Source organism: Egretta garzetta, unplaced genomic scaffold (genome assembly GCF_000687185.1).
Source record: "Egretta garzetta isolate BGI_Z169 unplaced genomic scaffold, ASM68718v1 scaffold581, whole genome shotgun sequence".
NCBI lineage: Eukaryota > Metazoa > Chordata > Aves > Pelecaniformes > Ardeidae > Egretta > Egretta garzetta.
The window spans coordinates 269,314-296,798 of NW_009258623.1; the positions used below are offsets into that span (position 1 = coordinate 269,314).

At 49.9% G+C, this 27,485-nt stretch overlaps 3 protein-coding genes across 3 annotated transcripts in view; all 3 read right to left on the reverse strand.

Annotated features, from left to right (window-relative positions):
* LOC104134650 (keratin, type II cytoskeletal 5) overlaps positions 1–753 on the reverse strand; it is a 3,764-nt gene extending 3,011 nt beyond the window's left edge. Inside the window, exon 1 of the mRNA XM_009648228.1 lies at positions 259–753. Coding sequence (XP_009646523.1) covers positions 259–753 — 495 coding nt within the window. The remainder of the gene's footprint in view (positions 1–258) is intronic.
* Positions 754–5,394: 4,641 nt separating this feature from the next.
* On the reverse strand, positions 5,395–9,861 carry LOC104134648 (keratin, type II cytoskeletal 6A). The gene is made up of 9 exons (XM_009648227.1): positions 9,358–9,861; positions 8,115–8,329; positions 7,532–7,592; positions 7,238–7,333; positions 6,825–6,989; positions 6,484–6,609; positions 6,017–6,237; positions 5,700–5,731; positions 5,395–5,591 (listed from the first exon to the last, which is right to left on the reverse strand). Exons 1-9 carry the CDS (start codon positions 9,859–9,861, stop codon positions 5,395–5,397), a joined length of 1,617 nt encoding a protein of 538 aa, XP_009646522.1.
* Positions 9,862–17,729: 7,868 nt separating this feature from the next.
* Positions 17,730–24,157, reverse strand: LOC104134651 (keratin, type II cytoskeletal 6A). The gene is made up of 9 exons (XM_009648229.1): positions 23,591–24,157; positions 22,766–22,980; positions 20,987–21,047; positions 20,378–20,473; positions 19,922–20,086; positions 19,274–19,399; positions 18,573–18,793; positions 18,163–18,197; positions 17,730–18,016 (listed from the first exon to the last, which is right to left on the reverse strand). Exons 1-9 carry the CDS (start codon positions 24,155–24,157, stop codon positions 17,730–17,732), a joined length of 1,773 nt encoding a protein of 590 aa, XP_009646524.1.
* Between the last annotated feature and the right edge of the window lie 3,328 nt (positions 24,158–27,485).

Consider the following 27,485-nt stretch of genomic DNA (forward strand, 5'->3'; position numbering starts at 1 on the left):
ATTCCTGCTCGCTTTGCAAACTCTGCTTCCTTACATCCTATACCACTGTTTTCCCCCTGTTGTCCGGTCTCATCTCAGTATTAATGCGGGGGATAAATGGTGTCAAAGATGGCACCCGTCAGGTTTTATTCCCAGGCAGCTGACATTAGAAAATGCAGTACAAGAGCTGCAAAATTCTGACAAAGACATAACTTGCCCTCGTTTGTGCTTCTCTGTTGTAGAATCAACACAGCATACCCAAGAAATCTCACGTCTCACCTTGTCAATGAAGGAAGCAAATTTATTGTTGAGGGTTTGAATCTGATCCTTCTCATCCTTACGGATACTCTGGATGCTGGGGTCAATCTCCAGGTTGAGAGGTTTCAGAAGGCTCTGGTTGATGGAGACTTCATGGATGCCCCCAGCTGGGACAACAGGGAATCCAGGGCCAGCCATGCCACCACCAAACCCGAAGGCACCACCAGCTGCACCACCAAAACCACAGGATATCCCAGTGCCAGCAACAAAGCCTGCAGGTCCATAGAAGCCACCACCTCTTCCAGCTACGGAGATCCTATTGCATCCACCAACATTGTAGAGGCTCCTGCTTCCAAAACCTCCAGCAAACCTTCCATAACCAGCAGCGGTGCTGCAGTTTCCACCTTGGGACGCAGAACGTAAGCAGAAGCTGGTGCTGCTGGCATTTGGGATGAAGGCAGAAGCAGCGCTGAAGCCGGTTTTGGTCTGGTTCCTTGCGGCGCACTGGCGAGACATGGCAGCTGGTGTGAGCAGGGGGAGAGCGGTAGAAAGAATAAAGCAGCGAGGAAGTGGATGAAGGCAGGAAGGTGAAGTTGTGCTCCTCCAGGCTGGGACTGGCCCTTTTATACCCTTATAGCTGGGGATGGGTCTGGTGTGGTGCTTATCCCACTGATTAACTGGGCTCGGCACACCCAGCAGCAAAGCGAACAGTGAGTTCACCATGAGCACCTATGAAGCACTCACAAAGTGCAGGAGTTGCATTTTTTTGTGATGGTCATGATCTGGCTGTTGAAATATCTGAGAAAACACTAAATACTGCCTGCTCTTGTTTGCAGCCGTCCCTTTCCCACTCCCTCCTTTCACCTCTGCAGTAGATGGTTCCCCACGTTGGGCAAGCGCTCGCTCATCTCTATTTCACAGATGAATCAATGCCTCTGTTGCGTAAAGGCGCGTTATTTCACCATGCAGTGGTCCGAGGTCTGAGAAATCTGTTCTTGCGGGGCTGTGTTTTCCTGCTGCTGTGGTTTTGAGTAAACCCCAGTGGGGCATCAGCACCTCAGGCCCCAACTTGTTGGAAACTCTGGACTCTTGTTCTTATGCCCAAACAAGAGTCCTTGAAACCAGAAGGGAGAAAGAGGTGATGGAGGGAAAGCCAGGAGGGTGATGGGGCACTCATGGAAGACTTGGAGGATCAGCTATCAGGTACCAGCTGGGGAGTGGGAAGGACATGTAAGGTGGTTTTATGAATGGTATTTTCAGACCTTTGCTTTCTGCGAAAAGTGTCTACGTTTCGTCCTGATTCAGACTGACAACAAATGATGAAATATCAGAATATGACCTGGGAGGGAGTTACCCTTGTCTGTGATGACACAAAACCTGAGTTGGCGATTTCTCAGGGCTTCACCTTCACAGATTTTTGGGCTGTTTCCTGACTCATGGGGTGACCTTGTCTCTACACTGTGTGGAGCCTGTTCCCAGGCTGCCCTCCCCATGTCTGTTGTCTTCCCCCTCTCGTATCTCTTACTCATGAGGAAATTCAGCGCTTGGGATCCAGATTTACGGATCCGGGTTCACAGACAACTCCCTTTATTCTTATTCCACATAGCACCCAGGAAAAGTCAAACAGTGCATTTCTCTGGTGAAAGACACATGGAGTCTTGACTCGCCCCGTGCCCGCTGTGTGGTAGCACTGCACACATGGGCACGTGTCCTAGAGCAGGCAAGATGCTCAGAAGTCACTCCCAGTGTCTTGTCCGGATGCCCAGGGATGGACATGCTTCTCTTGGACCCCGCAGCCCTTTGTGTTTGCCAAGGTACGTCTCTGCGGATGTCCATGCCCAAGCTGAACGCCTGCTCATCAGAGGAGGTAGCAGCCCACCTGCAGAGCGTTGCTGGGAAGTTGTAGCTTTCCCATTGAAAAGGTGCGTGCAGGCACCGGGCTGTGGAGCAGGTGTTTGCAGATGCATCTTGCGTGCTGGTGCTTGCTGTTTCGTACGTGGAGGCCGGGCGGCTGAGTTTGACCAGAAGGTCCCAGGAGGGTAATTTGCCCATCATCTCCTTTTGCCTTTCAGCCATGCTTTTTTTTTTTTTCTTTCTTTCTATTTTCTTCTCTATTCTTCTAAAGTTTCCATTACACACCCTGGAACAAAGCTAAAATAACTGTCCTGGGAGTGTTTCAGCTACTGTGTGTTACAACAAGCAGCAGTTTTTAAGAGAGGAGCTTCTGTGACTAAGCTACCGACCGTCTGTCCTAAAGAACTCTGTAAAAATGTTATAGGCAGCAATTAGCAATCAATTCCCTCCACACATTGCAAATTCAAGCCCCTGAGTGCAAGCACCATTCATTTCATTATGACTAAGGTTTTAATCTGGGCTGTGCTAGAATTAACGAGGGCTGTCCTCTCCCAGTGAAATACAAGCCACGGGTCATCGCTACATCTGCTTAACTTGTCTGGCAGGACTGGATGCAGAAGGATACGTTTGTGGTAACCAGAGCCCTGCTCGGGAGCAAGGCCAGCTGCACATCGGTCGTGTATCCAGAGACGCAAACCTTTGCCAGGGTGGATTTTCCTATCTTGCTGAAAAAGGCATGCCCTGGGAGAAGAAATATTCTGCCCCCAGCCTTTCCCATGGGTGAAGGGCCTCACAATCCCTGTGTTATGACCCAGGTGTTGATGCAGTGGATGGCATCCATCTGACGTGCCTGTTGGCTACACACCATACATCTCCTCTGGTTAGAGAGTGTGTTTGGGCAGCAATGAGGAAGACCATGACTTAACCTTGCCCAGGCTGAGTGAGGATATTTCTCCTTCCCAGGAAGCTGCTGTGCATATTCAGCAGGGAGAGGCAGTGGAGCAGGAGCGGACAGCTGCAGCAGACCCATAGCCAAGCCTGCAAATTTTTGGGAAGGAGGTTTCCTAAGGGATGCAGAGAGGAACATGCAGAGTTCAGAGCATCCTCGGAAGTTATGGGAAACTTCTGGTCTCGAAGGAAAACCCAAATACAGTCTATCATTCATTCACAACATATCTATCAGCCCTGCCCAGAGGGACTTGGATGGATGAAAAGCTGGGCATGAGCCGGCCATGGGCGCTGGCAGTCCAGAAGGCCCAACCCTACCCTGGGCTGCATCAAGAGAAGTGTGGCCAGTGTCAAGGGAGGGGATTCTGCCCCTCTGCTCCGCTCTGCTGAGACCCCCCCGGAGCCCTGCGCCCAGCTCGGGAGCCCTGGGCACAAGGAGGACCTGGACCTGTTGGAGCGGGGCCAGAGGAGGCCACAAAAATGCTGCGAGGGCTGGAGCCCCTCTGCTGCGGGGCCGGGCTGGGAGAGTTGGGGGTGTTCAGCCTGGGGAAGAGGGGGCTGCGGGGGGACCTGAGTGCGGCCGCTCAGGGCTTCAAGGGGGCCCCCAGGGAAGACGGGGACAATCTTTTGAGCAGGGCCAGCTGGGACAGGACACGGGGGGATGGTTTGAAACTGAAGCAGGGGAGGTTTAGGCTGGATCTAAGGAAGAAATTCTTTAGCAGGAGGGTGGTGAAACCCTGGCAGGGGTTGCCCAGAGAGGGGGTGGAGGCCCCATCCCTGGGAACAGTCCAGGCCAGGTTGGACGGGGCTGTGAGCAACCTGGTCTGGTTCAAGGTGTCCCTGCTCCTGCGGGGGGGTGGGGCTGGGTGACCTCTAGGGGTCCCTTCCCACCCAAACCATTCCGTGATTCTATGATATCAGTCTATCATATCATTCAGGCACTGCCAGTTCCCCTCTATTTGCCCATCTTTTTGAGTATTTTCCTAAGAAACCCGTTACTTGAACTATTGAAACACGTGGGGTGAGGGTTGGGACTTTTCTTCTCATCACATCTATTTGTTTAGCTGATCTTCCGGCAATGAGCATCACCTGGCTGAAAGCTACAGCGTGACAGATCTCATTGCTGCAAGATCGGTTGAACAAATAGATGATTAATTAATTTCTCCTGCTTAGTCAGAACCGCATTTAAAATTGCTACACCTTTTCTGGTTTTTCTCCACCTTCTCAACACAAGATCTTGTCTCCCAGTGTATTCTAGGAATGTGAAGAAACGTTGGATCTTGAAAACTTTCACTTTCCAACAGGCATCCTATTCTTGCGTATTTTTTATAGCTATTGGAGTAGCGACATCTAATTTAACATAGCACATGAATGCATATGGACCAGATCCTCCACCTGCTTATAGTCAAAGGAGAGGGAACATCAGCATCAAGACCCAAGATAAACACCTAAACCAGTATGGCCAGTGCTCTGAACGGCAAGGGAGTGCTTTCAACCCGCTCAGGCAGATGTTTGCACCGCTGGCACCTATGCTCAGGTGAGACAGCTCACGGTAAGCGGGGTGTTGAGATGGACTGATACACTTGAACAAGTCGGGTGGTTGCTCTGACTCCCCTAGTAATTAGTTCCCTATTGTTAGAAGTTTATGCAGGTACATCACACACTTGGCACTGCCCTTTGTACCCCCTGGGAGCCAGGCTGTTGGATGCTGTCTTGGCTGGAAGCTGCGTAGTAAATGAATCTTAGACCTTTTCCTCTGCACCCAACTCCTGCCGTGGCGTGCCCTGTCTTTAGCTTCCAGGTGCTTTACTTGCACGGTGGGGAGAACATTGAAATCAGCAGCAACCCCCCTTTGGTGCTACGCTCTGCCTGGGTGTTTTGGCTGCCAATGGGGAGATTCAGGAAATGTGAATGAGGAGCAAAAATTGTGCCTTTAACTGGGCAGGGCCCTAGGAAAAGTGCTTGTTACCTGCATTTGCATTTGCTGTTCCATGTCTTTAATTAAAAGGTCCACACAATAGAATAAATTACATATGCATTTTTATTAGACAAACACCAGAAAGTGAAGAGAGACAAACAGTCATGGGACACATTTTATGTACAAAATCCGGCCAAAAAATGCTGAGCTGTAACAAGCGAGTTGCAAATTTTAAGCAGTCGGACTCACGTTCAGTAGCAGAGCCCTACGCGCCGCGTGCTAGACAACACAGCTGAGAGAGAGTTCCTAAAGTGAGGCTCCTGTGCAACAAGACATAGGGTTTAGGTGGCCCTCATTCTGTTGACCCCAACTATGCTTTAGTAAAAGACCAGTGTTAAGGTGTTTTCTGGCGAGTGAAGGCATCTGAAAGGAAACTTTTAGCTTCTGTAACTTCTTCTGGTGGAGGAGGTCGAGACGAACTTCACGCTGGAGCTGCTGCCACCACCGAGGGTGGTGCTGCTAACCCCGGGACCGCTTCCACAGCTGAAGCTGTTCCCCATAGTGCAGATTCCCCCTCCCATGCTGAGGTTGCTTCCTCCTCCGTATCCCGTTCCCACAGTTGTTCTGGTCACAGCTGCAAGAAGGAGAAGGAAAAGCTTTCAGTTTCTCTGGGTATTGGCTTCTTGGTTCAGAGACACACTAATGCTTAAATAAAGTAACTGCATGTATTTTAGAGACTTACAGATATTCACTGGGACGCCATCTCCAGCCAGCCTGTTAGGGGACAGAGCACAACAAAGTAAGAGGATAAGAAATCTGTTGATAGTGGGGGGAAAAAAACAGGGTACATTTCCTAGAGACCTTTTGAGGAGAAAAATAAAAACTTGGCGTAATTCGGGGATGCTTCTTGCAATATTATTTCCACTAGCCAGGACAAACACCTACCACTGCCACCTCCTAACGCCCTGTTCAGCATTTCAGAAATGCTGAGCATCTCCAGTGCTCGCGTTGCTTTGCTCCTCCAACATCAGGGCTAGAAGGGTTGTGTTTCCCACTCACCTGCACTCCTCGCCCTCCAGCAGCTTCCTGTAGGTCGCGATCTCGATGTCCAGGGCCAGCTTGACGTTCATGAGCTCCTGGTACTCACGGAGCTGCCGGGCCAGGTCTGCCTTGGCCTGTTGCAAAGCATCTTCCAGCTCAGCCAGTTTGGCTTTGGCATCCTTGAGGGCCAGCTCCCCACGTTCCTCAGCGTCCGCGATGGCCGCTTTCAGATTTGCGCACTGTAGAAGAGAACCCCCCAGTCAAATTCCCCATACAAGACCTAAACTTGTGCTTTATCTACCCTGAAGTCATGAGGGCTTATTCCAGCACCATCAGCTTAACCATTTTTAGTGACGATTCTCTTTTTCAGAGAAAAAGAATCAAACCGAGCAGAACTTGCCTAGGTTGCCTCTGACATTTTCCTTCCTCTCCCTTGCAAGTCAGGGTGTAAATTGGTTAAAAGTGGGGGGTTTGTTGCTTTTTACCTGTTTCTTCACGCTGTCGATTTCAGACCGCAGCCGTTGGACGTGGCGGTTGAGCTCGGAGATCTCCTGCTTGGTGTTACGGAGGTCGTCCCCGTGCCTGCCTGCCGTAGCCTGCAGCTCTTCATACTGTCACAGAGAGAGGAACAATCACCCAAGGTAAAATCCACTGGGTTTGGAGTAACCCAGGTGTCTGAAACCCTGGGTCCCTCCTCGAGCCCAGACTAGCAACTGGAGTGCTGCTGTGCAGGATGCAATATTTGAGGTTTTCTTGGAAGAGTCAGTCTTTATCTGTTCAAGACACGACATGAAGATAACAGCACGGAAACACCCAGTTTCTTCACCTTGGTTTGGTACCAGGACTCTGCTTCAGCCCGGCTTCTGTTGGCGATGTCCTCGTACTGTGCTTTGACCTCCGAGATGATGCTGTCCAGGTCCAGGTTTCGGTTGTTGTCCATGGTGAGAACGACAGAGGTGTCGGAGATCTGGGTCTGCATCTGAGACAGCTCCTGCAAAGTGCACAGGGGATTAGGTGAGCTAATTCGTTTGGGAGATGCCTTTTCATCCTCTCAGATGCGCGTGCAGACCTGGGAGAGGCTACAGATTGTTATCTAAACAGCTAAGACGGTTGGTGTAACTCTAAAGAAGTAAAGGATTTAGCATCTCCTGGGGGAAGAAATTACAGTCTTTCAGAGGAAAGGAGGGAGGGAAGCTCTTAACTGGAGGTTGAAATGTCTTGGGAGGTGGTTGTACTCACTGCTTCGTAGAGAGCTCTCAGGAAATTAATTTCTTCGGTCAGCGCATCCACCTTGGCTTGTAGTTCCACCTTGTTCATGTAGGCAGCATCTACATCCTGGAGGACGAGAGATTTAAGTGATATGTTTTAAGCTCTTATTAGCAAGTCGGGAACACTTATATCTCTGCAAGAACAGTCCAGGGAAGAAACCATAAAAAAAAAGCTTTTGGAATATGACTGGATGGATTTGTGAATGAGTAGGTGATTAGAGCTCTACAAATAGTCATCAGATGCTATTCTGGAATTTGGCCTCACCTTCTTGAGTGTCACAAATTCATTCTCTGCAACTGTACGCCTGTTGATTTCATCTTCATACCTAATGGAGGGAGGCAGAAGGAGCATTTGTTTAGGCAAGTAACAGATGGAGGTGATTTTAGTTTGCTGGAATGAACTTCCTTAAGAGTATTTTGCATACAATGTTCTTTTCTCCTACAGAGCATCTGAATAAGAGACCATGAGCATGTTCCTAGGCTAAACTAGTTAAAACAAGTACAGCAGAAGAAAGTTTGAAGAATCTGTTCTTTTTTTCCTGTTTCTGGCCATTAGTCATACTCCTGCCCGTCTTAAGCGTGCTGTCCTGAAACTCTCAGACCCCATGTAAGGGGTTTTTCTCAGTAGATAATTTAGTTAATAAGTCTTTGATCATAGTCTAAATTATTCCCTAAATGTTTGTGTATTTGGATCTGTTACTCCATTACCATCTATCCTGAGAAAATGTCACAACCTTCACTGTCAGGAATTCCTGTGTCCCGGACTCTCCTGGATCCTCTGGTTGGCTGTTCAGTGGAGAAAAGCTGCACCTACCTAGGTAAGTAGACCACGAGCTCAACAGACTTACTTCTTCTTGAAATCCTCAACCAGGTACTGTGTGTTGACAAGCTCTCCCTCCAGCCTTCCCTTGTCACTCAGCAAACTGTTCAGCTGCATCCTCAGGTTGTTGATGTAAGTCTCAAAAAGCGGCTCCAAGTTATTCCTAACTGTTTTCATCCCCTGCTCCTGAAGCAGGCTCCACTTGGTTTCCAGCACTTTATTTTGTTGCTCAAGGAATCGGACCTGCAAGCAGAAATATCCCAAAGATGTTTTGAAAGAGCAGAGATTATGGAAGCCTTGCAAATGTGGGATCTCAGTACTAGCTGAGGTGGCGAATTACTCTTTCCAGCTGGTTCTCATAGCCAAATTCTCATCTGGTAGAAGAAGGAATTTTCTATTTGACTGCAGCGACCCTGCTCAATATTGCAAACAAACTCTGGAATGACTACTGATGTTCTTGCACTGTGCTTCCCCTTTATTGCTTTGCTAAATCAAGGCAAGGTGCGTGCATTTTGTGGGAAGAGTGCATGCAAAATCAGATAAGGAGCAAAACAGGCTTTGCACTCTTATTAAAAAACAGTAGTGAAGTGCCATTTCTCCTTCCCTTCAGTATAGCTCCCTCACCCCACAGAAGCTCCAAAATAACATAGCATTTTCCTTGAAATCAAAGAGGAGCAGCTCAACCAGAGCAGAAATCAAGCAGATGCTCTTGTGCATCTAATAGAGTTAACAAGGCAATGAAGTGGACAGACAGCATCGGGTCAGATTTTGCTGGTTTGAACTAACAGTCCAAACATGCTGCTGCTGTTGCAGTGAGAGCTTTAAATGCCTGTCAGGAAATTCAAGCAATGAGACGCTTACTTCTCCCTCGTGCCAATTCACCTGATTCCTTTCTTGGTCTAAAATGGGTTGCTTGCATCTCACTTTAACCATCTAAAAAACTGTTATCAAGGCTCCTATAATGCTCAGTGGAGAGAGCCCAACATCTCCAGAAGGATCGGACTGTCTTCTAGAGCTTTCTTTCTCCACTGCCTATGAGATGTCAAGCAGCAAGTGAGGAGGACCTCGAATACTGGATGATTAATTAATTTATAGCAACCACTATGTAGCAGGTACCGTTCCCTGGAGTTTCTGGGGACTGGGCATCTTCCAGTCTCATTCCTCACTTCTACTCCTTCTTGATCAGCTTACGTGCTCATAAAGCAGCTAAGAAAAGAGTCCCCATCAAAAAAAAAATCAAGACAAGATATTTAGGGAAGCTCATGTCTCACCTTGTCAATGAAGGAGGCAAATTTGTTGTTGAGGGTTTTGATTTGTTCCTTCTCCTCCTTGCGGATCCTTTGGATGCTGGGGTCAATCTCCAAGTTGAGAGGCTTCAGAAGGCTCTGGTTGATGGAGACTTCGTGGATGCCCCCAGCTGGGAATCCAGGGCCACCCATGCCACCACCAAATGCACCATATCCATAGCCAAGGTTAGCTGGCATGCCAAAGCCACCACCGTACACACTACCAGCGCCACCACCAAAACCTGCAGATCCATAGAAGCCACTACCCCTTCCAGCCACAGAGATCCTCTTGCATCCACCAACACTGTAGAGGCTTTTGCTTCCAAAGCCACCACCAACCCTAGCAAACCCGCTGCCAGCATTGCAGCTTCCGACCCGGGTGACAGAGCGTGAACTGAAGCTGGTGCGGCAGGTGTTTGGGACGATGGCCGAAGCAGCGCTGAAGCCACTTCTTCCCCTCTGAATCCTCACGGTGGACTGGCGAGACATTGCTGGCTTTTGGATTAGGATGGATGCTACAGCAAGAATAAAGGAGCAAAGGTGCTGGCCTGGAGCAAGGAGTAGGAGGGAAAGGAGAAAGATGAACCTGTGCTCTCCGCAGGCTCAGGAGAGCCCTTTTATGCATGTATGAGACTGGGATGGGTTTGATGAGGTGGATCATCTTCCTGATGAATTAGGCTTGGCATGTCCAACAGCATTCTGGAGAGTGAACTCACTCCACACACACGCCCTTCTGAAATAATATAGCCAGGTTCTGAGCAACAGTGGTATTGTTTGGGAATAACTGTCGCCTTCTGCCGCCTTTGTAGACAGCCAGACTCTTTGCCATATCAAAGCGTTTGAAAGTTGCAATGAGTCACATTGGGCACAGGGAGGAAAACACCGTTCAAAATGCCTGTCACTCAACACCTCTCTCATTTGAAAACTTCATCCCTCAGGATTGCTTTTGCCCCTTGTCTGGTCACAAGCAGGGCTTTGAAATCTTACAGCCCCTTGGGTTCTAGGAAGGGGTTCTGTGTGGGGCAGGGCAGTGTTTTACAGCAAGCCCTGCGGTAAATCCTTCTACCCTGGATTTTTGTGATACGTACTGCATGGTCCCCTCTATGCCACCACAATAAACCTGCAGAAATAGTGTTGCTTCCATCCCTACAAAGGCTCAGCTCCCTGTGCTGATCTCTTCTGAAAATCCTGCTTCTGCAGACTTATTCCTCTGCCACTAAAAAAAATACAGGAATGAAAATTAAATGTTTTGACAAGGTCTTCTGTTCGTGTGTGGGTTTTGACAGGTGCCACTGAGCTCTATCACCAATGGTTGTGCTAGTCCCTCGGCTTTGAAGATTTGGACTTCGGTATTTTAGCAGCATGGAAACAAACAAACAAACGCAAAAAGAAAAGAAAAGAGGAGGAAAGATTGTGGGAACGGGAACTTCTTTGAATCCACTGGCTCTATGGAAATCGAGTGCTCCGGGGCTGTTCCCAACTCACAGTTTATAAACACGATGTAGTTTCCCAAAGATTTAATCATCTCTTTCAGCACTGCACATCTGAAAGTGTGATCCTGCCTGCTCGAATCCACTAGGAAAGTGCTCTGCGGGATTCCCTCTGCCCAGATCCGGACACTGTAAGGCATCCTGGCTCTTTCCTTTCTCAGCCGCAGGTACCAACGCAGCCCTTTGCTTTGCATTTAGCATGGCAGGCAGTTTGAGCGACAAGCCAAAGAGAAAAATGTGAAAAAGAATTCATTTTGAGTGACAGCGAGTGTTTCTGACCCTCGTTGTGTTTGTGGAGTCTCCTTCTCTGGAGATATTCAAAGCCCACCTGGATGAAGTCCTGTGTAGAATGCTCTAGGAGAGCCTGCTCTAGCAGGGGGGTTGGACTAGATGATCTCCCGAGGTCCCTTCCAACCCTTGCGATTCTGTGATTCTGTGATTCTGTGATTCAGGTTGTTCAGAAAAAGATGGATTCCTACATAATGTATCTGTACGAGAGAGTGAACTTGCAAATGCATCCCCCCCAAGCAGCTTCCTTGTGTTGTCTGCAAGTCCAAGCAGCTGCTGGCTGCAGTACAGGAATAACGTAATTTTGAGGAATCACCACGGTGGAGGGGTGTTGTGCTTCAGTCTGCCCCTGTCTTGCAAGGTAGCCGGGTAAAGGAAGCTCCCAGAAATGCCTTGTGCCCCCGTTGTTTCCCCAGCTGCTTTCTTTCAGATGGATTGCATTTGCAATTGAGTTTTTTAAATGAAGGGGGCAATAAACGGCAATTGTTGGTTTATTTTGGTGTCTATTACAAGACTGCGTTTTTATTGTAAGGAAGGGCTTAATCCTACAGTTTTTGTCCAGCGGGGCTGCTCATTGGGTCTGACTGCCTTCACGTTTGCACCCATGGGAACTGGAAGTAAATGGATTGCAACCGACAGGCCTGCATCCAAAAGGCAGTGGATTATTGATCAGCCTTAGGGTTTTGCCCACCAATTGACAGAGGTCATGACTTGAGCGTATGAGATCGCTTCCCCCCCACATAGCTTGATTTATATAGATGCAAGTTCCAGACAGCAAGATATTCAGAGGCAAGTGGCCAGCCTCCTTAAGTGCCTGTGGGTCCTTTGGGTATTGCTTTCTCAGGTGCTCTCCATCTTACGTCACTTTGACTATCTGGAAACATTTCTGTAGTCTTGTGTAGTTAGTGGAGGTCACCACCCAAAGGCAGGTTCTACCGTCCAAAGGCAGATGGACGGAGAGGCCCCTGAAGATGGCTTTCCACTTTCACCAACCCTATGTGGGTAGACCAGATGGCTGACTCAGGGTGTGCGGAGTTGGCCAGGCTGAAACCCACCCTCGGTTACTAACAGCGTGATGCGTCAGTACTTTCCTTTTTCCCCTCAGGCTCCTTTTACATATGAAACTTGTCTTTTTTGGCTAAAGAATACGCCAACTGCATTGGAGTCCATTGTTAATAATAGTAATAATACTTCTCCTCCAACTAAGTAAAAAGAAATTAATTTCTTTCCATTTCACATTTGCACTAGGGTGGAGGTGATGCGGTTGTCACTCATCTGGAAGGAATTTGAGAGGTAATTACAAAAGGCAGAACTGTGAGCACAATGAGCTGTAGCTACAGGTTTGGGGTATGGGGTGATGGCAAGGGGGCCCCCACCCTGCTCTGTTGATGAAACACAGGGTTTCCAGGTAGCTCCTGGGGGAGTGTCTCCTGTGCACCCTGCAGCTCCAGGCATGTAATGAATTTGCTGCTCGGATGCAGATAGCTTGCTCTGATACGGACTTTTTCTCCTCCACCAGAGGATGATAATTCTTGTGCTCACTCAAGCTGTGCTGTAGTTTTTCCTCCTAATCAAAGGGAGCTGTGTTTAGGCAGGTCCCGCCGGGTGAGAGCCTCCCTGCCATGGCAGAGGCCATCTGCGAGGTTGAGCAGGCTCCAGAGCCTTTTTCTTCCCTTCCCTTCCTCATTTCTTCCTTCCAGGCTGAGCAGAGGGGGAAGGCAACAGTGGGTGCAAGTCCCAGACCAAGAGGCAGGAGATCCCTTTACATCGTGCCGTAAACCTGGGAGTAAACTCTTGGCTGAGTTTGTTTCCGGCATCATGCTGATATCAAGGTAATAACTCTCCTTTGAGATTATGGAAGTGAGTTCTGACTCTATCAGGGCAATAAAGGCAGGGGGAGAAAGTGAGAAATTAGTGAGAAATTTGAACCATTGTCTCTGTACCCAGCCAGTGAACAGGGGACGCCACCAAGAGCTTTTCATCACCTCCCTCCCATCTCTCTGCGCTGCTGCTCCTCTCCAGCACCCGCGTTGGAAGCCTTCGTCTGAGGATGATGCCCTTTTTCAGACAAGGCTGAAATTCTTAGACGTGCCTCTGTGTGTTTTGTTTGCAAAAATACCTGTATTTGTAAAACAAGACCGTGTCTTACTAACTTGGGTTGGTTCACCTGTGCTACCTAATCTCAGTTTAATTATCAGTAAAGTCAAGGCTGTAATTTAGGTTAATTGCTTAAATTAAAGCCTTTGGGTTAAACTTGGGCTGCTAACCTAAATTCAAACCCTACTCATTTTGGCCATAATTTGCTATTTCATCCCAGGTTAATGAAGTCCTGCTGGTCACCCTGAGCTTTTTCCATGGGGGACCACACAACTCGCGGCATCCCTGTGCTGCAGTGACAGGGACCTCTGGGAGACCTCCTGAGCAGGAGGCGAGTGTCCATGAATCTCATTTCCCGAAGGGATGAATTAGGATGAACTCCTCAGAAGCTTTCCCATAGGTGTTGCCCCGTGATGGGTGTTGCAGTCCTTTGAGCCTGTTCCCAGCAGTATCTGGAGGCCAGTCAGCTATAACTCCTAGATGACTTTGAAGTGTAGGTGTGACCTGCTTTCTCCAGATAATTGTTTTCTCTGCTAGCACAGAGACACCGATACAGCCCAGGGTTTTGGAATAACTTTGCCTTCATTAATTGCTGTTGTTGCCAGATGCTTTATGCAGAGTGGGGAGGTCTCATTTCCCCCGATGGCTTGTTGCATCTTGAAAGAGCCTCTGACCTTAGGTGGGTATTAGCTGATACCTTCTGCATGCAACACTGGTGCTTAGATGGTGGTACCCAAAGAAACCGAAATATCCCAAATTGCGTCGTAATGCTTTCTGAGCCCTTATCCCTGAGAAGGGCTGCTGAGGCTGTGATCTCCACTGAGCTCCATGTGGAAAGCAAGATCTTTCAACACTGAAGGTTGCGCAGTGGTATTATAGCATCTCATCCTCTCTTGTGGCCCCAGAGTGCATCTTTTCTCCCGATAAAGAAAACCGAGCCTTGGAAGTGGTGTTGCTGGGAAGTCCAGTTATTTCGGATCAGCTTTGTGCCTGCAACGTGGCATGTCCCTCAGCTCCATCCTGCACCAAGCGCTGCTCCTGGTGCGAGTTGCCTTGCAAAGAGCCATAGCACTTGTGTGAAGTTTAATGTCTTCCTGTTAAAACAGACTGGATCTGCACAATGCTATTCTCAGAGCTGGTGAGACAAGCAAGGAGTATTCCTGTGTCCTGGAAAGTGCATCCAGTCACGCTGCACCAATTCTATGGAGCCTCATGTTTATTTACCGTACAGCGCTATGTTGCACTGCACGTGAGCCCGGAGGTCCCCGCCGCTGTCCCACGGCGCTTGGCATCGCGTGCAGCTGGACTCCGATCTCCAGCCACTCTGGGCAGCGGGATATTGCTGCCCTGTTTAAATAGCAACACTCAGGCTGAATGTGCCTCACAGATGGTAGCTGGGAATATTGTTCCGCTGCTGGTTTTGCTGCGTCCTGTGTTACCTTCCCTGCAGCCATTTCATGTCTTACTTCATTTGCAGGCTGTGTAAACCATTTGCAAATTAAAACAGAATAATTTTCTTTGATGAAAATTCTGCTTTTGAGTCAAAAAGCTGCAAACTTTCATTGGGGGAATGGTGAGGGGAAATGTTTCAACATTCCAGAGACAGGAATTTTTCCTATTCCCATAGGAAACATTGAAATTAAATGTTGTTTTGAAAAAAAATTTCACTTAATGTTTAAGTTGCCAGCTAAAATTACTTGTCAAGTTTGACTTGAATACGTGAGTTTTCCAGGTCTCTGCAAACCAGAAGCAGGTAGCTAGAAGACAACTTTCTGCATCTGCTGTCTGCTTTCTCAGCCAGGGCAGGCTCTTAAAACACTTCCCATGGAAACAGAAAAGAGACCGATAACTGCTCCATGCTTTTTTTGCCTCGGTAGCATCCTCACCCTCAGACCGCAGGAGAAGGACCCAGCAGCAGCCTGTGGCACCAGGTACTGTGGGGATGGGTAAGGGCTTGGCAGCGCAGCTCCCAAACAAGTTTCGCGGAGGGTTTGACAGTGGTGGTGGCCCACGCGTTGATGCAGCTGGTGGCACAGCAATGTGTTGAGCACACTTCTGTTAAAAAACCAAAAGAAAATGAACTATATTTGACATTTTCATTAATCAAAAAAAACCCAAGCCCACCACAAAATACAGATAAGCAATGATAGCCCAGTTGGGATGCCCTGCCTGTTACAAATGCCTCCGCTTTGCAAACTTCACTCTGTTTCCTTAAAACTGTCTAAGAAACATGGTGTCAGATGCTTGAGAACTGATGCAAACTTTTAAATGAATGGAGTCCAACCCGTTCACCCTTCACAAAACTTCCTCTGGTGCAAACAGGCTGCCCCGACTTTCCAAAGCCATCATTTCCTCGCCCTTTCCCGTGCGCTGGAGGAGAGAGTCGGGAGTGTGAGCCCCATGCCAGCCCCACCGCAGGACCAGGGCTTTGAGCCCTTGCAGGGCGGCACCATGCCTTTCTCTTGCTCTGGGCCCCCACCTGCTGGAGACACCATGCTGGATTGTTGAGTGCTTGCACCCCTCTGCGCAGCGTGGTGGGCGTGCAGGGTCCCGTTGACTCAGGAGCTTGGAGGTATTTCCCTGCGGGGAGCGCTCCGGCATGCCATGCATGAGCTGCTTTTGCCTGGCAGACATGCCCCCCCTCTCCTCTCACTCCTGGGGTCCTTCTTGGGTGCACCCCAATGGGAGCTTGCAGGAGATGAGAGCTGGGTTGGTGGACACCAACCAGTCTCCTCTTGGGACCGGCATCCCCAATGGGCTGCAGGTCCTTCCTCCTCTGCGCCCTTCCTGCCCTGGCCCCTTTCCTCACCCTTGGTTCATGCTCCAGCTCCTGCCTTTGGGGCTGGGTTCCCACCTCTCACTGTGCTTCTGTATCACTGCTGCCAGGATTCCTGTCTGGCCCTGCAGCCTCGCATGGAGCAAGAGCCAGGGGATGCCTGCGGAGCCACAGGAGGGAGCCCGGGAACAGCACGGGAGCCTGACTGAAACCCTCTGTCCAGGCAGGTCTTTGAAACCTCCCGGGGGGGGGTGTGTGTGTCTGGATGGGAACTGGGAGGCCGAGCGGCTGCAGGCACCTTGGAAGACCTCAGGTTCATTCAAAATGAAGCTGAGGCCCCAAAACAGCCCTTCCAGAGGAGCAGCCAGGATATTTAGTGATGTATTTACACATGCAGTGGAAACCTCGACGTGCGAACGCTGTATGTGCAGACCTCAGGCGCTTCGCCCTGCGTCCACCCCTCTTTGCTAGTGCTGCCCTCCCTCCGATGGCTTTTTCTGGTTAGGGCGACGTTTGGCTGCTCCATTCCCCTCCCCGCTCGATGCTGTTCTCGCTGCATCCTTGCTGTGGTGCTGATGCCAGAGCTGGGCTCCTCTGCCATTAAGATTTCCTCCTGTTTGCGTTGCTAACTAACGGCTGGGCCGAGCCGTGCCCCACCTGTACTAACTCATGAATCCCAGCTAAACCTTTGGGAATCGCCTTCCTTTCCCCACCCTCCTGCCCTTTCTCACTCCTGCAGTGATGGGCAAAGGGTGGATTTGCCGTTAACCACCACGGTGGGATTCATCCAGCTTTTGGCTCAGCCCTCGCGCAGCTTTTCCTTCCCGTGCCTCAGTTGTCCATCCATCCCACCCTTCTTTCCACACTCCCCAGCCCATCCCAGAGCCACGCCAGAGCCTGAGTCCTAAAACTGAGGGTTTTTAACTCAAGGCAGTGGTCCTTTCTTGTGAACTGCCTACAGAGAGTCCCCGCTGCCGCTGGGTCACAACACACATCCATACACAGGTGAACAGAGAAGAAAAGCCAAAAAGCAGCAGAATTTAAAAATGACAAATGCTCTTTATTGGATCATATTGGAAGTGAAGAGGCTGTAGCCATGAAGACGAAGAGTTAGAAATCAGTGTGGCAATTCATGTACAGAGAAAGTAATAGCCTTTCCCACGGGTGCCTGAGAAAACAGAAGGGGCTGGAAAAATCTTTACTTGCAGACAAACATTTGGAGGTTGTAACACGCCGGCAGAGGTTTTTAGAGCAGCCTGGAGCTTTTTTCATTGCTGAGGACCCAGGACTGTGGTTTCACAAGGCTGTCACTCTCGTTTTAGGACAAATGAAATGAATGTGCGTGGCCGAGCGCGGCTGTCCCCGTTCAGCGAAGTGCTTCCACTTCGCTTTAAATGGGTGACTCCAGGGGGAGAACAAGGGAAGAGCAAGGACAGTGCTGAAAGAGGGCCACCATCGAGGTCCACCATGGCTCTCCAAAGCCCTGTCAGTGACCTGTTACAACCTATGCTTTAGCCAAAGGTGCTCCAGATTCTCGCAGTGGGGTCCTGGTCTCCCCCCGCTGCCCCAAAGGTGGAGGGTGAAGGACGGAAGAAGGAGAGGGTCTAGCGCAGCTATTTACACCACTGATTTTGTAGGGCAGCACTTGCTTACGGAAGGCAGGAAACACGTTGTCATCTGCGCGGGGGGCCCCGTGCTCGCCATCCTTATCTGACGGTCTTTTTGCTAGTGGTGGTCTTGGAAACGATCCTCACGCTGCCTCCTGTGCTGGAGCTGATGCCTCGGCTGCTCCCGGAGCTGAAGGTGCTGCCTCCACCATAGCTGAGCCCTCCGCCAAGCCCTCCGCTCCCTCCTCCAAATCCGCCGCTGCTGCTCATGCTGTAGCCGCCGCCACCGCCGCCTCCCATGCTGAGACCTCCGCCCATGCCGAGACCTCCGCCCATGCCCAGGCTGCCGCCGCCGTAGCCCATCCCACTTGAGCTGCTGACCACGGCTGCAGGGAGACAGAGCACACACCTGCTTTAGGGTCCTGCTGGCTGCAGGTGGGGGGCCCTGCACCCCCCAAGGTGGGGGGACCTGCACCACCACGCCTGCGGCAGGGGGGCAGCGAGCAGAGGTGGAAGGAGGGGAGATACTTACAGACGCTCACGGCTCCGACACCCTCTCCGGCAAGCCTGTTGGGAAAGGGGAAAGTAAGCAATAATGTCAAAGGACAGACAAGATGTAACATTAACCACCGGGACCATCTAGACTTTTGTGGCCTTCAGTAGGGACTGTCCTCTGGTGGGGTACGTCTGCATCAGAGGTAAAAGGTGGTATTGCTCATTTTTCTTAGCGCATCGGGTTCCAAGAGCTGGAGAAGCTCATCTTTTCCTAGAAAGCTCACAATTTAAGGTATCCTTCTCTCTGCCCTTTTACATCTTGGCGGTCTTTTACACCTTCATCAACTGGGTGCTCCAGCCTTTTGGGGTGAGCTATCTCTTTGAGCCCAAGGAGATGCATGCTGCTCTGAAGAGCAGCACACAACAGGTCCATGTGCTTGTCCTCACCTGCTCTCCTCGCCCTCCAGCAGCTTCCTGTAGGTTGCAATCTCGATGTCCAGGGCCAGCTTGCCGTTCATGAGCTCCTGGTACTCACGGAGCTGCCGGGCCAGGTCAGCCTTAGCCTTCTGCAGAGCATCCTCCAGCTCAGACAGTTTTGCCTTGGCGTCCTTGAGGGCCATCTCCCCGCGTTCCTCTGCCTCGGCGATGGCTGCTTGGAGGTTGGCACACTAAAAGCAAGGGAAACAGATGGGTTTAACTTGGGCCGCCCCAAACTTCTCTCCTGGGTATTGCTATGGTATTGTAGATACTGGCTCTCAGCATGGCACTGAGAGCTACTGATGGGCCACTGGGAAGGTGCTGTAGGGTGGTTAACTGGGGAGCTGCCACCATAATCATGTCCCCCAAGAAAAGGAGAGGCATCTACATCTCTTTGCTTTTCTAGACACCTTTGCTGGGGGGCTTAGTAGCTCACAACTTGCTTCCCCAGCAAGAAAGCGGCTATCACAGCATATCCTTGCACCGAGGGATCTTCTCTGGTGGGCAGAGACAGAGGTGGCCATGCCCTCTTTAATGCAGGGGGGAAGCCTGGCCTTCCAGCCGTGCCCCAGTGCCAGGAGCTGGCTCCTTCCACTGTGCCTGGCCACCATCACCCTCCTACCTGCCCTCCCACCATGCAGCAGCTGCTTTGCAGACGCATCCCCTCCTACCTGTTTCTTCACGCTCTCGATCTCATTCCGCAGCCTCTGGACCATCCGGTTGATCTCCGAAATTTCTATTTTGGTGTTACGAAGGTCATCACCATGCCGCCCGGCGGAGACCTGCAGTTCCTCATACTGGTATGTAGAGAGGAGGAGAGCGCTGGTTAGGAACCACGGGGCTCAGGGAAGGGTGAGGGAACTTCAGGGCACAAAGTGCAGGTCTGGATTCAGGGTAAGGGTGGGGGACAACATTCCTCTGAGCAACCTGCCCATGGAATAACAGCATTTGCCCTTAGTTATTAATATTTGCTAAGGCAGCAGCTATTGCATTGCATAGAGCACCTGTGGGTCATCATCTGCTGTTAAGAACCTGGAAGGGAGAGAGGAATGCTCTGTGTCTAAGGCCAGATCTACCAGTGACTCCTTGTGAGTCCAGGGTCAAGGCATTTAAGCATTTTGTCCCTTGGTTTCACCGCAAGGCTGGTCAAGAGTAGCAGTCCACAAGCAAACACTGGGCATCTGTACGCAAGAGCCTATTGCAACACGCGTAGGAAATTAATTCATCTCTGGTGTAACGCTGTGGTCCTTCCCCCTTTAGTCCTGCCTCCCTGCAGCTAGTGTGATGCCATGGGAATCACAGAAATTCTGGTTACCTACCTTGTTTTGGTACCAAGCCTCAGCCTCGGCCCGGCTCCGGTTGGCAATGTCCTCGTACTGCGCTTTGACCTCTGCAATGATGCTGTTGAGGTCCAAGTTACGGTTGTTGTCCATGGACAGGACCACGGAGGTGTCGGATACTTGCTGCTGCATCTGGGACAATTCCTGCAGATGCAAATAATTAAGTTAATGGTCTGGTATTGGGGTAGAAACCATACAGACAAGAGGTGGCTTGGGAACCCTCTCCCCTGAGCCACTTTCTTGCATTGCCCCCTGCTCGGTCTCTTATCTACCCTTCTCTGTCTTATGCCTGCATTCTGATCTCAAAAAGGCAGTAACCACCTTCTCTGTTACTGCTGTACAGCACTGAGAGTGGTGGCCGGAGCTCCAGGGTGTGGAACTCCACGTGGCAGGCAGCTGTGGAGGATGCTGTCGTGGGGAGAGCTGACTACTTACCGCTTCGTAGAGAGCTCTCAGGAAGTTAATTTCATCTGCCAGTGCATCTGCTTTGGCCTGCAGCTCGACCTTGTTCATATAAGCGCCATCCACATCCTAAAGAAAAGAAAACCAAAGACTTCTGATGAAACCAGAAGCCAAAGGGGCTTCAGAACACCAGTGGGACCACCTCTCTGCTTCCAGGTCTGTTATTCTTTAGGCTTGTTTTTATATTGCTATGATCAAGGTTTTTCTTTTTTTAATGTAATGTGGGACATTTACTGTGAGCCAGAATCAGGTTCTTGAGCAGAAGGCGAAGCTCTGACTCTTGGGGATGTGACCCAAGACAGAACTGAACTGAGCCACAAGAGGCCAGATGGTTTGCAACTGCAACCAGAGGAGCTGTCTTCAGAAAACAGAGCAGCTCCACCGGCATGGAGAGGGTTATGCCCATTCATGGCCTCAGCAGGACCCAGCCCATACTTACCCCGTGCTTACTCCTGGACGTGCCAATGTTGTAGCCTGACCCAACCATGAGGTTGGAGGACCCAAGCTCCCACTAGCTTTGCCTGAACTCTCTGCGTGAAGAGTGAATTTCATTGTCCGTCCCATAACTCCCAGTTCACTCACCTTCTTGAGGACCACGAACTCGTTCTCTGCACCAGTGCGCCGGTTGATCTCGTCTTCATATCTGTTAGGATAAAAGCATGAGAGGGTTTTGGTGGAAATGAAGAGCAAAGCCAGCACGGGAAGCAGAGATGGGACCACTCCAGTCCCACATCATTAGTTGTGGCATGCAGGTATATTCCTTGCTCCCACCATTTTACAGTCCGGAGCAGATGCAGAGCAAACAATTACTGACTCTGAGCCTGCAAGGCTCCGTGGTGTGAGGAGTCCCAGCTAAAATTGCTAGATTTTAATCACTGCCCTTAAAGTCAAGCTCATCCATAAATGTGTGCAGGATCAGAGCCTGTTTCAGTGGGAAGCAGGAGCAGGAATTCTTGGTGACCTTTGCCCGACGCAATGTTATGCAAAAGGCTTTCAACGAAGCTGCATTGCAGTGCCTACAAATATATAATAAGGTAACAATTTGATATTTGATGTTATAATAATGCTGATGGCTCTGAATAACCCACTGCAGCATTTAATTAAAAAAAAAAAAAGTCCGTGATTCTTTAGCCGCGGTTGTGCAAAAGCAGATCATTACGCCTCAGCCTACATTTCTGTGGAAATTTTTATGGCTCTGAGCAACATCCTCTGATCAGATAATCAGGGCAGGGCTTAGCTAGAAAGTAGACAAAACATGTAGGGTGTTGAGGCAAAGACCTGGGTGTTAAAGGCAGGTTTGTGCCAGTCGTCTAACTAATATTGGCAGAGGCATCCCTGCAGATGGATCTCTGAGCAGACACGGGAAGAAGTGGAAATTAGTCAGTGCACTGGGAACCAACTCTTGAAATAAAATGTGTTCTCTTTCCCCAGCAGTAGCTCCAAAATCCAGACAATATCATTTGTCATTTTTGACCCCATCAGTAGTTCTGAAAGCCTGTAGTACATACACACCCAACTACAAGGTGGCAGAAGCTGTGTCAGATCATCCTGTCAGCTCTCCCTGTCCCCCTGCAAAACAAATCTGTCTCTCCACACTCTTACCTATCTAACATCAACATATTTCAGGCCTCCAGGGTGTTTTTCTCAAATGTGCACTTGGCCAGATCTGATTGAATAAGGGAGAGATTGTTCTCACCAGACTACAGCCAACTAAAACCGAACGGCCTCGCCTAGAAAAACCACCTCAATGTCCCCTCCAGTCAGCAGACACCGACTGGCATGTCCTTAACATGATTCATCCCACCTCTGCTGCACACCTTGTCTCACGATGGGGTTAATTGCCTTCCCAGGCAATTTTTCGTTGTTTTCTTTGACAATGGTCAGAGAAAATAGCTGAGCATCTTTCATGTGATCAGAGCTGAAGTGGGGCCAAGTGCACACAGGTCGCCTGGGGCTCTCTAAAAAGCCTGGGATTTCCTTTGCAAAAAGAGAAATGGGGGATTTGGGGGCCGGCAGTTTATGGCTGCGTTTCATTCCCTTTTTGCATGTCCATTACACTCATGAGTTACACGTTTTTCTGTCTCCAGGTGTATTATTTTGGGGGACTCAAGGGATCAGACTTCGTTACACTGGAGCAGCTTCCCATGGGTGCATGAATTCTGTGCTAAACGCTGATCCTGCACGTGAGGAATCTGACATAACTAGAGATAATTCTGAGATCAAGTTTTGCTTTTAAATGTTCATTTTGCAAACTAGAAGAGGAGCCCAGTGCAAACACAAGGTGTGCACCAGCAAGCATGAACCGCCTGCCCTGATTTTCCTGTCTATTAATCATTTACGCTACAGAGCACAATTTCTTACTTGTTCTTAAAGTCTTCCACCATGTCCTGCATGTTCCTCAGTTCAGAGTCCAACCTTCCCCTCTCTCCGATAAGACTGTCTAGCTGCCGTCTGAGGTTGTTGATGTAGGCTTCAAAAAGTGGCTCAAGGGACTTCCTGGTGACTGTGTGACCTTGCTCTTGGAGGAGGCTCCACTTGGTCTCCAGCACTTTGTTCTGCTGCTCCAAAAAGCGCACCTAGGGAGAAACAAAACCAGGCACATGCTGAAGCCCGTGTGAACAACGCACAAAGAAAACCCTGCTGCCAGGAAAAGGAGGGGTCATTCAACACAGAAAGAAAAGGTCACAACATGCTGGGACAGTTGGGGGGAAATTATTAGGATATTCCTAATTTTGGGCACCAGATTCTTGAAAGTATCAAAAGCAGCTAAGATGTTTAACAAGATTTTTCGAGAGCTATTCAGCAGGCCAAACACATGTATTTGCAACTCTAGGTGTTTCTCCCCCCACTAGATGCTCAGCCCACCTTACTGGTTTAAATTGGTGTTATCCCATTGAGCCGTGTAGAGCTTTGCCATTTAACAACCAGTAGAAGATCCATCCAGCCCCCGGGGTGTTTTTTACAGCGAGGAGGGGGATTTACCTTTTCAATAAAATAAGGCACTGAAAAACATCCTTGCAAAGAGGAAACATAAGGCAGTTCTTAGTTTTCAGCCAAACCCACGTCGTTTGTCGGCTGCGATTAGCTCAGGCAAGCCCCTATATCCAAAGGAAGTTTCTTCCTGTCGTTCTCTCCCGAGGCAACTGATAATATGCATGGGTTGAAGTTTTAAGATCAAACTCTCACCTTGTCGATGAAGGAGGCGAATTTGTTGTTGAGGGTCTTGATCTGCTCCCGCTCCTGTGTTCGCACCTTCTGGATTTCCGGGTCGATATCCAGCTTGAGGGGTGCCAGGAGGCTCTGGTTGACGGTCACTTCGTGGATACCACCAGGTGGGATAACAGGGAAACCGGGGCCACCTCGACCACCAAATCCGGGACCTCCCATCCCAAATCCACTGCCCAGCCCATAGCTGCCACCACCACCTCCTAAGCCAAAACCAGCTCCTGCTACACCAAGACCAAAGCCAGCTCCTCCACTAAAGCCATATCCACCACCGGCTCCACTCCGTAGACCACCAACTGAGCTGTAGGAAATTCTTTTGCTTCCACCTAGGTTATAGAGACTTCGGCTGCCAAAGCCACCACCAGCTCTGAAGCCTTCTCCACCTCCGGCTCTTCCTCCTCCAACTCTGGAGACAGAGACGGAGCTAAAACTGCTTCTGGGACCACTGCCACCTCCTACGATAGCAGAGCCTGAGCTAAAGCCTCTCATGGTCCCTCCAGTAGATGATCTGTAAGAGATCCGACTCATGGTGGCTTGTTCAATTGGAAATGCAAAGAGCAGGAGAGGGGAGCGGAAAAAAAAGGCTGGTGAATAAAAGCTGCGTGGCAGGAAAAGAGCAGAGGGCAATGGAGACAGAAACCCCTGTGATGGGAGAGCTTGGGAGCCTCCTCTTTTATCTGCTTGGAAAACTTGGCACGGGAATTCAGAACTTGACGTGCCTTGCAGCAACTTGCCTTGTCAAACACACCTAGGCTACAGCGAGGTGCTGAAAAATGCATTGTTTGCAGGCAAGAAAGTAACGGAGTGAGGGAGCTCCCCCCTCTACCAAAGCCGGCCGCTCTGAGTCATGAAATTAGAATTGAATGGGACGGCTCGCTGAGGTCTGCGCTCAGGAGCAGGATGCAACACGATTCTCCCAAGACCCTGCGAGCTGGTTTTCCTTGGCGAGCCACGGGCTCATTCCGAGTAAGATCCCTTGGCACTGAAGATTTTGCAAGGCGAAGTTTAGGGTTTAACACGTTGCACAGCAAACAGGGCAGCATAAACAGGGGCTTTGCTGAGGCTGCCAGCTCTGGGGCTGAAGGTCCATGCCCTGTTGTTGGCTTGGGAAAGCTGAGGTTGAAGGTGCTTTTACTTATCAATGCAGGTCTTTTGGTTTCTTTCAGAAAAGGGACATAACCGTGGGCTTGCAGAGAATAGCTGAGCGGAGATTGCCTCGTGGTAGCGTTCTCCGGGATCTTACCAAAAAAGTTGTCTCCCCTCGTTGCAGGGGAAATGGAGAAGTGAGGTAGCATGGCTTTCAAAGGCAGCAAGTAAATCTCTTTTCCAAGGTAACTTCAAATGACATTAAGTACTACTATGAGACTTATAAAATAGTTATTAAAAAGATGCTTGAAATGATTGCTCTTCTTTTGAACCTCCTTCTCGGGCTCAGGGTTCAAAAGCTCCCTGTGAAGTGGTATTTTTATCACTTCCCCCCCCCCCCCCCCATATTTAACCAGCAGTTTCCACATCATTGCTGGCTCTCCAAGACATTCTGTGCAGGGGAATTCACCCATTTTTCTTCCAGCACTCTCCCACCCCCTCCTTCTCTCTGCTGAGATCATTCAGCCCCTGAGGAAGACTTTTCTAAAATAGCTTTTGCTCCTTGATCTTGGGCTCTCGGGTGAACCCTTGCACGGGAGCTTCAGTCCCCCCGGTGAAGCTGGGTTGTGCTTTAGGATAGCGTAAAGGCGGGAGAGCCGGGGACCTCTCCTCTTGTGTCCACGAATTGCTGGACACAGGTTACAAGGGAAGATATCCCCTCCCTCCCACCCCAAATACTTCTGCAAACTGGACTCTGCCCAGCTGCATCCTTGTGCCGCGATGGCTGCCTGCCTCAGTCGCGTTACGCGTTGAATAAAATGGCACAAGGCAGAGAGATGAAACCCCAAGCAGGGAAATGACAAAGATTCTCGAAATCGGCTACGTGAGCAATAAGTATGGGAGCTTAATCCAAAAAGAGCGGCTTAAGGGTATCTGCTGCATCTCATAGCTTGTTTCTGTTGATGCCTTTCCAACCGCCGTTTTCTCTGTCTGGGAACTTGAAAGAACCTGAGCAGAAGGGTTGGGTGGTTGGGTTTTTTTTTTTTTGTGTGTATTGTTTTTTTTTCTCATTGCAATCAGAAAAAGCCAGCGCTCACAACTATCATCTCCTGCAAGCACTCCCGTTGCTGCTTATTGCCAATAGCGTGAGTCACCGGCACCCGCAGCGCCGTCGGGCAAGCTGTCGGGAAGCCACTCCTTGGACGGGCTGTTGCAAGGCACCCTCCCGCTGAAAGGGAGACGGCTGGGCGGTAGCAAGGGGGTGCTCTCGACTCGGGAGTGGAGATGTGGGAACCTCCTGGGTGCTGGAAACGCGGAATTTTGCGCGGAAAACTGCACCCATGCTCCCACGTCCAGAGACAACGAACCCCCGTCTCGCAGGTGTTGCACGGCGGAAGGCAGCCTCACTCAGAACACCACCGGGGCTACTGAAAATACATAAATTCTGTTACAAGCCTGGCAGATGTATAGAGATTTGCTTTCCTAAGCCCACAGATGTGAACTGGCACATGTGTGCCGGATCATGCATGGGGGTCAGGCAGGGAGCCTGCCTTTGGCTCCCAAAAAGCTATGCAAAGTCACACCTGGGAACCAGAGCACAGGCTGCAAATGGTTTAATTAAGGCAAGGAGAAAGGATTCATGTTGAAGGCAGTCATTACCTCCCCAGCGCTTCTAGGAAAGCCTGTTGCTGCAGACAACGGTAATTAAGTGTAATATTACAAAGAAATTTGGAGGAGTAAATCAAAAGATTGTTCAGGCACCAAAACAGGGAAAATTCTGGCAGCATCTCCCCGTCCCGCACAGTTTCGTGCGCGGCTTCTGTCGCTCATGTGCTCCTGAAGCTGCTTGGGGTCGCAGGTGGGATGTGTTTGCCCCCTCAGACGAGGTGTTGCCTGCAGCGGGGATCAATTTGGGAGGCAGGATTTGCTGCAGAGGGGTTGCCTGGAGGGTGAGGGCACTGCAGGGGGGGGCAGGCGGGCTGGGGCCGCAGAGCAAAGGGAGGAGGAACGGGGCCAGCTGAGGTGTTTGCAGGAGCTCAGCTGCTTGTGAGCCCTGCTTTTGGACTGTTATTTGCTTTTTGTTTTTTCAGCACAGGCTGGAAGAAAGGCATTCAAAACTTCTAAGGTTAGTTAAGGTGAGGTTGTCATTAACTGTGTTAATGCCTCACACTTGTGCTGTGTAATTCAGTATTCGCACAGGCGGGAACAGAAATCGAAGTGACTCAGAGTTTATTTTTAACCTTCACTGATTTTTGGCCTGTCTGCCTGCAGCATCCTCTGCGACAGGAGGGACCAAGGAGTTGGGGTTTGTCCCCAGATTTTGGTCTTTCTTAATGCAGCCACTTCAATTTTCTGGCTGAAGGGAGGTTAGATGCTCCCATGTTTCGGTGCGCTTGGGTTTCAGTGAGGTTTTGCTGAAGCGGTTGTGAGCGTCTGCCGTAAACCTGCGGGGCTGGCATGTACTTGCTTGCTCTTCCCCATTTTCTGCACTGAGTTATGTAAAGCCGGGATGTTGAGAGGTCAGGGAAGAGCAAAGTGTCTGACTCTTTGAAATGCAATAAGGTGTGAGTGTTTGTCTGAGGGCTTTTTCCCCTTTTTTTCTTTTTTATTCTCCTTTTGCAGTGATGGCTGACCAAAATACCTGCATTGGTTGGTGAGTTGCTCTGCTCTGGCTCACCAAAACCCATCCTCAATCTAGATCGTCCTGATAAAATCCTCTGCCAGAGCCCTGCATGTGCTTGGCTTTGCTATGTCTTTTTAAGACAGCAAA

What these genes read in the sequence shown, in the direction of transcription:
- LOC104134651 (XM_009648229.1), bottom strand. Translation starts at nt 24,157, where the DNA reads ATGAGTCGGATCTCTTACAGATCATCTACTGGAGGGACCATGAGAGGC. An exon ending in TGAGAGCTCTCTACGAAGCG is followed by an intron (nt 20,087 to 20,377) that starts GTAAGTAGTCAG and finishes TTGCATCTGCAG; the next exon opens with GAATTGTCCCAGATGCAGCA. An exon ending in AGGCTTGGTACCAAAACAAG is followed by an intron (nt 19,400 to 19,921) that starts GTAGGTAACCAG and finishes TCTACATACCAG; the next exon opens with TATGAGGAACTGCAGGTCTC.
- LOC104134648 (XM_009648227.1), bottom strand. Translation starts at nt 9,861, where the DNA reads ATGTCTCGCCAGTCCACCGTGAGGATTCAGAGGGGAAGAAGTGGCTTC. An exon ending in AATTTGTGACACTCAAGAAG is followed by an intron (nt 7,334 to 7,531) that starts GTGAGGCCAAAT and finishes CTCGTCCTCCAG; the next exon opens with GATGTAGATGCTGCCTACAT. An exon ending in TCGACAGCGTGAAGAAACAG is followed by an intron (nt 6,238 to 6,483) that starts GTAAAAAGCAAC and finishes TCTCTTCTACAG; the next exon opens with TGCGCAAATCTGAAAGCGGC.